The sequence below is a fragment of the Hippocampus zosterae genome, chromosome 18 (assembly GCF_025434085.1).
Source record: "Hippocampus zosterae strain Florida chromosome 18, ASM2543408v3, whole genome shotgun sequence".
In the NCBI taxonomy this organism is placed as follows: Eukaryota; Metazoa; Chordata; class Actinopteri; order Syngnathiformes; family Syngnathidae; genus Hippocampus; species Hippocampus zosterae.
In genome coordinates, this window is record NC_067468.1 from 6,646,116 (window position 1) to 6,656,900 (window position 10,785).

The 10,785-nt window shown below is 42.1% G+C and overlaps 1 protein-coding gene across 1 annotated transcript; it reads right to left on the bottom strand.

Moving 5' to 3' along the window:
* Window positions 1-3,547: 3,547 nt before the first annotated feature.
* LOC127590809 (dynein axonemal intermediate chain 2-like) lies at window positions 3,548-10,071 on the bottom strand. The gene is made up of 12 exons (XM_052050273.1): window positions 8,694-10,071; window positions 8,084-8,245; window positions 7,856-7,977; window positions 7,622-7,764; window positions 7,443-7,556; window positions 7,204-7,343; window positions 7,014-7,136; window positions 6,078-6,301; window positions 5,804-5,939; window positions 5,573-5,719; window positions 5,301-5,471; window positions 3,548-4,533 (listed from the first exon to the last, which is right to left on the bottom strand). Exons 1-12 carry the CDS (start codon window positions 8,874-8,876, stop codon window positions 4,522-4,524), a joined length of 1,677 nt encoding a protein of 558 aa, XP_051906233.1. The 5' UTR covers window positions 8,877-10,071; the 3' UTR covers window positions 3,548-4,521.
* Between the last annotated feature and the right edge of the window lie 714 nt (window positions 10,072-10,785).

The following is a 10,785-nucleotide window of genomic DNA, read 5'->3' on the forward strand; positions in this document are numbered from 1 at the left end:
GAAGACAGATTCAGGAAGCAGGAGATGATGACAAATGATAACAGTGCTCGTAGGATAAAGAGGAGAGAAGGAAGTAGAAAGAGTGTGTGGGTTACCACAAACATGTCACTGACTGCTGTGTTTACGCTCTACTGCATCCCAAGGCTTGAAACCACACCACAGCACTCGTGTGCATGCCTTCTGAGAAGCTGATGTGTGTCCTTGACAGACAGAATGTAAAATTGTTTAAGTTTTTTTTTTAACTAACTGAAGAATATGATGGTACCAACATGAGAATTAAAGCATTTGCATGTCTTCCATTTCTCCAACAAAGAATCTGCTGAATGTCAGCCACCAGTGACGAGTCAAGGTGTGCTTTTTCTTCACAGTACAACATTATCACAATGTTTTTTTTTGGTTTTGTTTTTTTTTTACATTATGCACACTAATCAAGAAGATGAGGTCAAAGGAGATGTGGGAACTTCATGAAAGCTGTGGCGGCCCTGTATCGGAGGGAATAAAGGAGTGGAAAGACTTAGAATGGGTGAAGAAAGATCAGTTGGGGAGGGGGTGGGGGGTTAATGACTAAAGAGGAGTGAGTCAACGACTTTTTAAAAAGTAAGGTAAGTTTGTCAGGAAAGGGTGGGGGAGAAAAGACTGAGAGGATATAGAGACAGGAAGGAAGAGGAGGGTTGGAAAAAGAGCTGACAAGAGGAGAAAGATGGAGGAATTAAAAAGGGAAAAGATGTGGATTGAAGCTACTGGCCCAGGAGGGAGAGAAGAAGACATGTGAGGGGAGGACAGAGAGGAGGTGAGGGGGGGTGTTTCTTCCTTTAGATGTTTTCTGAGGTGAATGCTTGCAAGTAATTGGTTCCTGATGTTAACCTGAGCTTCGATGTGCAAAGAAAAGGGCCCTCTGTAACAGGCTAAAGTTTTTTTTTTTTTTTTGGGGGGGGGGGTTACCCCATGATGATCTATTTGACGCTACATTAGCATTTTAGCCGATAGCTCGTCCCTGAAGTGACAGTATAAAGCTACAATAGACACTAACACAACACAACACAACACAAGAAAAAAATAGAAACTGTACCTATCTTTCAAGAATTTGATATTCCACCTCAGATTGGCTCTTCGGTAAACAAAGTGATTCACACAGAACCAAATGAACCGTCTTTTGAAAACATCTCATTTCATGATGTGATTGCAAGTTGCTCATGTGTCGCTGTTAAAAAAAAAAAAGCATCAGCTTGGGCGTGACGACAACTCTTTCAGGGTGATTGCGCACTCGGGCTGTATTTGCCAGCAGAAATCCATTAGAAAAGGGACGCTATCACAAAAGGTAGCGACAGAAAGCTTTTTTTATTATCTGTCACTGCCTGAGCTGAAGGAAGTCATTGTAGCTATCTGTCAGCTCGAGTTTTTTTTTCCTCTGCTCATTCAGTAGGGGAGAGCTAAGCAGAGTGGGAGACTGTCAACCTCTCATCTTTTGCTCTGTGAATGGGAGCCGCTGTTTATTCAAGTCAAATCGTGTTGATGTAAAAGAAGAGATGAGAGTGTATTATATGCTTGCAAAACATGCAAAAGGCTGCACTCAAACTCAGGTGCTGGAGGGCCGCTGTCCTGCAAATTTTCTAAGTCTCCCTGTTGCAACAGACCTGATTCAAATGAACAGTTTCAATGGCAGGCTTCCGCAGAGCTTGCTGATGATCTGATCATTTGAATCAGGTGTGTTGCAACAGGCAGACTTGGAAAACGTGCAGGGCAGCGGCCCTCCAGGACCTGAGTTTGACACCTATGCCTTATAGCAGGGGTCCCCAAACTACAGCCCGCGGGCCGGATACAGCACATTTGACCCTTCACTGTGTTAAAAATGCCCCAAAATCCCCCGAAATGATAAATTTTTAACTTGAAATTTTATGACTTTTCCTAGATTGTCCCTAACTGCAGAAAATGTTAAATGTTGTTTTTATTCACATTTCCATGGAAGCTGTACAAAAAAAAGTACAAAGGTGGTCTTCGGGGCAAAATGACCCATGACGCAAATAGGGTTGAAATCAAGGTCACAAAGTTATTTACACACCATAGAATGTTTCAGTGTTTTAGTTGTGTCTCAGATCAATTAGTAGAATACGTGAACAAGACGGTAGCAGACATAAACAAGACAAGATAGGTGGCGTTTTCGTAGATGGCTGAACTCTTTTTTTGTGGATTTCAAGAGCTATAAAGAGAGAGAGTTGTTTAGTTATTATTTATTTCCTGTTTTTTTCTGCGAAGAACTCAGAAAGGGTTATTTAGTTATTATTTATTTAATTAATAGTGTTATTATGTTTCCTGACTTTTTTTCTGTAAAGAACCTGGAGAGGGTTATTTGGTTAAGTGTGGCTTTCTGGGAAACAATAAATTTGTTAAGCTCCCATACGATCTTTGATGTTACAAACTGACACCGGCCACCCATCAGAGAAGGGAAAAGTTATGTGGCCCTCACAGGAAAAGGTTTGGGGACCCCTGCCTTATAGGCTCACGATTGGCTGATGAATAATGAGTGGCGTTTGTAGTCCGTTTTTTCTAAATAACCTGCAATAGATGGAGATATTGAAATTAAATGAATGTTGGCAAGGAAGAATAAATGTATTTTATTTTACGTTTTGCCGTTGCAGTCTGCTTGCATTAGGGGCAAATAATGCAGTAACCAACCACATCCAGCAGATAGAGCTCTGCTGAAACAGCTCATGTTTGCCGGTAATATAGTCCTGCTTAGTTCTTTTAGTGAGTCAAAGCAGCTCACAGCATTTAGAAATTGCAGTTGATAGTTTGTCATTTTAGGCTTCTTGGCTCTCGTAAACTTTCCCCCCTCAGCGTCACCCTGACAACCCCCACCCCCCACCTTCCTCATGTTGCGGCTACATTTGTGCCATAAAACTTCTTTGCCTGTCATGTGCTCACTAACTACTTTTCCTCATCTGTTTTAGTCTTGCCTCATACCTCTGTGACAGGCAGGCTGACCAAGTCTGCTTCAAACTAAAACTGGGTTGAAACCGCATTTCAGTCCAGGATTAAGGGAATTCAGGCCCTGTGCTACACCTAGACACTGTACATTCAAAAATGACAGATGGATTTTTTTTAATCTACTGAGCGAAAAGTCAGATGGAGGAGTAGGCCGGAGTTTTAAAAAGGGGAAAGAATCAACATGTTTTCATAAACGCCAGATGCAACTTGCGGTGCATGTTTGTCCTGTTGACAAGGACCATAATATACAGAACAATTAGTCATAACAAACAATACAGGCCAGAAATAGACAACAAAGGTTCTAAATAGATTAAAATAGTAATAATAGCACTGATTTGGGATCAACACTGAATGGTCTGACCTCCCGTTCCAGAAATAAAACTGCATTGCAACCCAAGTAAATATGACCACATTTGAGCCTTGAAAACTCTACGTGACTGTGTCCTTCCAATTATTCCAAACTACCTCTTGAATGTATATGGGATGTTTATATTGTATAAATGAAAATGCAGTGTTGACATGAACTATTTCCACGCTCGAGAAACATCATTGGTCAATGATGCTGGGCAGAAAATGTTTTTAATTGCAATTTTATGCAAGGTTGGCTGTCCTTTTTTCTTTGTGCATTCACATTGCAACATAACAACTGTTATGGCCTAATGTAATGTAATGGCCTAAAATATACAGTATATATATATATATATATTGTACAGGATGGGGGAAAAATACATGTATAACAATATTGGCAGAAACTACAAGTCTTAGTCAGAGCTGGTGTGTCCCCACCAAAACTAGAATCGAGGACACACAATTGAGTCCAAACACAGATCGCACTTTGTGTAATAACTTTGCAGACAACCTTGAGCTCTTCCTTCCTGCTGACATTTTGACTGTCAGGGTTAGAGCAGTGGTTAGGTTTTCCCCTTCCCTCGTGTTTTCCTACTTTTCTATGTGGGCGTCGCATCTGCTTGCTCATCCAAGCTACAATACATCAACAACAGTTCCTCTGTGACACTCTTAGTTAATGTTTCAGTCTCGCACTCTACTTTTCACGTACACACTCCTCAAAATGCCCTCAAAAAGTATTTGGAGTATTAATTCTTTACTGGTTGTAAGGAAGATGGACTGATTGGGCCTTTTACCACGTATACTGAAACCAACTTCAGTTTCATTCGGTCTGCTTTGACAAACTGCAGGAATCCCATAAGGGTTTACCAATGAATGTTGCGTACAGCAAAGAAGGAATAGTGAGTTGCCATTTGATCTCTACGATACCGTTACAATTTTAGTCAGACATGCGGTAATTCAAAATCTATGTTTCTTGCTTTAGCATCGAAAATAACTTGGAAGATAACGTTTGACGTTTGACTTGTTACCATGAAAATCTGCAGCCACAAGCTGGTTGAAGCCAAATGCTGCTCTTCCAAAATAACTTTTGGTGGACTTGAGAAACATGACCATCTTGCCGAGTACCATTTTGAAGTTACGCTAGTTCTTCTTGGACTACTGCTGACATCTGCGGTCTGCTTCTCGGCTCTATGGGTAATTCTGCAAAGGAAGAAGAAGAAGCTAAGATGACAAACAAGTTATTTAAAAAAAGACTTAATTAGATTGTTTTATTGTGTGAAAGTCATAAATTAATAATTTCACAAAATGAGTGAGAGACGCCGTCAAGAAGTTCGACCAGACTTTTTTGACAGGCCAAGAAAAATGCAACTTGAATGGTTGCTGAGGCAAAAACGCAATCGTTGAGCTCACGGAAAGCCAAGGTGATTGAAAATGGCCCTCGGGGACAGGGCGCTCGGGATAAATTACGTCAGCCAAGAGATCCCAACAGCTCTGGATGTTCAAGGGGCTCTGTTGTTTGACCCACCTCTGAAATAAAATGTGGACATAGGAGACCATGCCTCTGGACTAATAGACCAGGATGGTGAACTACATTTCCAAGAGCGAAACTGTAAGATCTATGCCAATAACAGGGGAACACAATCCTCAGCCTCCCTGGTAAAATCTATCCTGTGGTTCGAAAGAGGAGGATCCATCGTGTAGTTGAATCTCTGATATCTGAAAACACCCACCATGGACCGGCATAGGTGGTCATAACATATGCTGGTTTTATGCTGTTTTTGCTGGATCAATATCCAATCAGCTTGCTTTGGTGCGATTCAGCTACCAAATGGCATGCATGCATAGAAGAGATCTGCGAGGATACGATGTGACTAAAATGTATTAATCAGTATTATGGTCCTGAATACATATCTTCCGTCGGCGCTCCCACATATTTCTACAAGAAACAAAATTCAGCATGGCTTTACCCGCTGTCTCGTCTCCCATTGCTTCCTCCTCTGCTCCGACTCCAACAGATTGTAGAAATCATATTCGGGTCTGAGGATCAGCTCCTTTGGACTTTCCTCCATGTTGCCGGCCTCGTCCCTAACTTTCTGAGCCCTTAGGATCTTTTCGCGCTTCGTCTCACGTTCTAACATCTTATAGCAGCGAGACGGATACAACGTGTTCAGCATTGTGATGTAAAACATATTCTGATGTTAATTTCTCAAGTAATTATAGAACATTTGGTATGTCTCACCTCTCCCAGGAGAGCCTGCTCATTATTCTGTTGGGTGCACAGTCCTTTTGAGATTTCCATTAGAGAGATAACACCCAGCTGAGAACCGCTAACTACCTTGCACCCAGCCTCATGCACCTGGACGCAACACAGAGGTTCATCACGCACCTGAAAAAAAAACAAAAAAAAGCATCTTGTTGATTAAACAAGAGCAAAATGCTTTCACGGAAGCATCAGAGAACTCCTTGACACCTTGATACTTAGAGTGGGGTCATTCTGCTTAAATAAGATGTCCCAGATGTCCAGCACACCATCCATCTTCACGGTGAAGAAGAGCGAGGGTCTGACAGGACTCCAGCAAGCATCTGTTAAGTATGCCGACTGGTGCCTGCTCACAACAAAGCCCGGTCATTTACCGCTCCTCAAATACATCCGAGATTGAAGCAACCAAAAGAGTGTGAAAAGTAACGACAATGACAGACCGTAAAACCAGATGAAAACAGATGAGAACAAAATAAAATTGTACCTAGTCCACATGATCGATGACTCCTTGATGTCCTCTGACCAAATACGAGCGCCCCAGTCTCCCACGGTGAGGAAATTTTGGGAAAAGAAAGGGTTCTTCTGGATGGCATAGACAGGTCCATGGTGGCCATCGTATGTACAAACAATCTTCTCAGCTGGAGTCTCAGCCGCTCTGTTACAGTACACAACAGCCCCTTGTTCCGTTCCCACTATGAATGTATCTGGCTGTGGGTACACAGGATGGTTATTGTGAGCGCTCCAAAGCTTCACGTATTTGTAAAGATTTTATTCATCAGATCGAAAGGAAAGAATTAAAACAATGCAAGGTTACTGTAGATGTTAGGCACCACGGAGACAGGATGTGTTTTGGCATATTTTATTCCAACAGTCTAAATTGATTATCTAATGCACAGGTGTCAAAGTCAAGGCCCGTGGGGCAGATCTGGCCTACCACATCACTTTATGTGGCTCGCGAAAGCAAATCAAGCATGTCAAGTTTCATGATGATTGCTAAAGTTTAAATCAAAATTTCAAATTGTCACGTCATCCCCAATGACAGTCATTATTCTTGATTTCCGATTTTAAAACTAGTTATTCATCAAATTGTTGTGCTGTGTTTGTAATATGTGGAGGTGATTAAACATTTACAGTATATGATTTTCAAAAATTCAAAACGGCCCTCCAAGCCAAACCGTAGCTACAGTGTGGCCCGTGACAAAAATGAGTTTGACACCCCTGATCTAATGTTTAACAGGTAACAATTTCCGAGCCCCAGGACGGTTTGAAGAAGTCAGTATGAGAATGCTAAACGAGCTAAATCCCCTACACCCAACATGAGTTGGCCAAATATGAGCACTCCCTAACATTGTGACCCACTCTTGTTTTCTCTCCATCCAATTCAAAATATGCTGAACATTTTGGAAGGACAGAAACTAACCACAGTCACGCTGTACGCCATTGAGATGGCTCCTAAAGCATTGTCTGGGTTTTCCTTCCTACTCAGGTCCAGGATCAGTCGCTCTGTGGGCTCACTCATCTGACGCACATCCCACCACAGTATCTGTTTTAGAAAATAGTGCTCACTCAGTTTTGCTGAACCATCCAAAAAAAATGTATGCTTTGTCAACCTGTCCATCGGTGGAGGCAGAGAAGGCTTCTGTCTCAGTAGCAGATTGCAACCAGATGATCTCGTAAACAGGGTCCATGTGACTCTTCTCTAAAGGGGAAACCTTCGTAGGGTGTTGGCCAGAACGAGGGTCCCATAACACTGAAAGAAAGGACACCTCATTGAGGATAAGCATGTCTCAAGGGAATCATCAAGTGTACTCTATTCATTTGTTGATGTAGTTTTTAAACCAGAACCCACTGATCTGTCCATTGAGGCTCCCACTGACAAGAAAGTTAAGGTCGTGGGGGTTGTAAGCCAGACAAACAAGTTGAGATGTCGGTTTGAGAACACTCCGCGGTTTGTTGGGGCTCTCTGCAACACATACACAGTAGTGAGAGACTGTGCGATTCTCAATCCGTCTTGTCTATTTTACCCACCAATGTCCCAGATGTACGACTTTTTGCTTAAGTCTGCTGTGGCTTTCTGCCACTCAAGGCAGGAGTAAGCCGCTGCCAGGTTTAAGCCGCCACTGGGTTGCCAAGAAAGACAGGTGATGTTTCGTTTGACCTGATTCGGGTCTCTGAAGAAATATTTTACAGTGAGAGGCAGTAATTACAGTGTAGGGTGAAAAATTGGTGGTAGATCCTTTTGGAACAAAGGGTCAACACTACCTGTATTTATTGACGATCTTGACCGAAGGTGCTTCCTGAATTTCATCCAGCAATTCCTCATCCTTAAAGTACTGTTGGTAAATGTCCACAGCATTGTTCTGTCCAACACATTGTGCTATAAGCTGAATGACAGAACATTTTGAGATTTTTTGGGGGGTGAGGGTAACTGGTTGTAGTAGCAAACCTCTGTGTTTCTTGAAGAAACGGCGGACTCATTTGTGAACTTACCTCGCCGAGCACCTGAATGCTATTCATGTACATTTCATCTTTCTCCACCTTTTTTCGAAAACGAATAGTTTGCTCCATCTCTAGTGAGTTGATATCTTTGGGCCACCCTCCTTCCACGTGATTTATTCCCTGAATGTCATACTCGACCCTTTCTGTGTTAACCTGGAATCAAACATTATCAAAAGGCCTGTTTCAAGAAGTGCACCGACATCTCACCAGCAGCCAGTGGGTTTGAATCGTATCTTGACATTGAACCCTATTTTCCACACAAAAAGGTGCACTGGATTATGAGGCTCACCTTCAATGAATGGCCTATTTTGTAATTTTTTTCACATATTGGACGTACCGCATTATAAGACGCAATTTACAATGCATCCACTAGATAGAGCTATGCTCAAGGAAATGCCAACAGAACGTTCAGATATCAGTAAAACTTATTTAATCAAGCAGCGACACAGTTCACTTAACCAACAGCAAGTTAAGCCATTGACTCGTTAACGTTGAACTCTCTTGCCGCTGCTCTATTTCTATGTTCAACTGTGTAACCCGATCGCCTTAAATTTGAACTCTGTTCTGATAATCTGATGTTAGAGAGTGGCGTTTCGGTCACCTCATGCTCCGACATTTCCCAGCAGCCTTGCACTCCCAGGTCTCTTGTCTCCTTCAGAACGAACTGCATTGCCAGTTTTGGGTTCGGAGGAATATCGACTAGCAGCTCCACATGACGGTCTGAAAATAGACACTGGCGACCAAAGTCACTACGCAGCTTCACATATTCATGAACGATCTCCATCCCCGCTGATGGATGACTTTGAATAAGGTCAGAAAGGTAGGAATGATTGCACTGAAAGCACAAACGGGAGTGGGAAAGAAAAAGAAAATCAAATGTTGTTTGCTTCTATCCTTGTTGCTATAGCTACAGTAACATTTAACTTGATAAAGGAATTTAAAAAAGGCAAAATCACATCCAATTTAACTAACCTTCGAGCTAAACGATTATAAATAACTAAAGCGTTGTCATCACAAAGATTATAACATCACGTCAAAGACAGGAACTATGACATGTTGTGATGTCATTTTCAAATAGTTTGGTTTCAGTTGCCCCACCAAAGATCCCAGACATAGATTATTGATGTACTTGAAGAGAGACTCCAGATGAAGAATGTCCAACGGGAGGATCTCAGATATTTTGTCACTGAAACATGTTCAACCGCTGGCAGTTGATTGATGATTGGGGGTGTCGAAAGACTGCGTGGTTGCAAGACTTTAAAATTAAAATAATGTAAGCAGCATGTCTGGTTGTTCTGAAACAAATGAGAACAGCACATTGTTCAGTGTTTTGCGGCTTTAACACTTCATTATATGGGAGAAGCAGCAGGTTAAACACCTTAGTAAGTGCTCGCAGATGGTGCTGAGTTGGCAGATGTAAATGTCCCTTTGGCAAATACTTTCTCATGGAACGAGAAATGGAATGTGAGACCATTTTTAGGATCAATGGCACGCCCGCAAACATAGCCAGCATAGTCAGACGGGAGGAAATATTTTGAAGATAATATATAGAAGGGCCAATAGGTAAAGAATAAAGTCTCTCTTTTGGGTCTTTTTCCCTGTTTCTCCTTCACTGTAGACCTCACGCCCTTCCTGTTTCCCTCAAAAAGTTATAGAAAAAAAATGTGTTTCCAATTAAGCACTGGGGGGCGGGGGGAGCAACTCACAACTGCTGGGCGCTTTTACAACTTCCCCTCCCTCCAAATAGCTCATTCAAGTGTACTGTTAGTTTAAAAAAACACATACAGTAAGTAGGCTTATGACACATTTGGAACTGTGCATATATTATTCAGATATTTGACTCGTGGAATATTTAGTTGCATTGTTTTTTTGTTTTTGTTTTTGTTTTTTGTTTTTTTACACAGGATGGACAGGAATCAAGATTCAACTCAACTCAATCATATTTTTAGTGCACTTTTAAAAGATTCACAGCAAGATGGTTTAAACAATACGATAATAACAAAGAGAGTAAACACAAGAACAACTGTGCAGAGTCTCATGCTGAGTCAAAAGCCAAAGAATAAAAGTGTGTTTTTAGATGAGTTTTATAGATAGGCAGAGAGGGAGCTTGCATATATTTAACAGAAGCTCAATCCATAGGGAGGGACGGGCAACGGAAGAAGTTCAATCCTCTCTGAGGCTCCGCTTAGTCCACAATACCTCCAGTAGTGTCTGGCTCGCTGACCTGAGGCATGGGACAGATGTGTAGAGGGACAGGTGAGGTGAGACCATTTATAGATTTAAGGACGAATGAAATAATTTCAAAATGAACTCTAAAATGCACCCGGAGCCAGTGAAGTGAGGCCAGAATTAGAGATATGTGCTCCTCCAACGACCAACCATTTAGGAGGCAAGTAGCAGTATTTTGGACCAACTGGAAACATTTGGACGAGATTCCCACATAGAGCACTGTAGTCTGGCCGAGGTGTACCAAAGGCACAGCTGTCTCGCAAAGAAAAAAAAAGCTTCATTTGACAAGAGCACAAATTTGCCAGTTCAATTTAAAATCAGGGCGGCCCGGTAATCCAGTGGTTAGCACGTCAGCTTCACAGTGCAGAGGTACCGGGTTCGATTCCAGCTCCGGCCTCCCTGTGTGGAGTTTGCATGTTCTCCCCAGGCCTGCGTGGGTTTTCTCCGGGTGCTCCGGTTTCCTC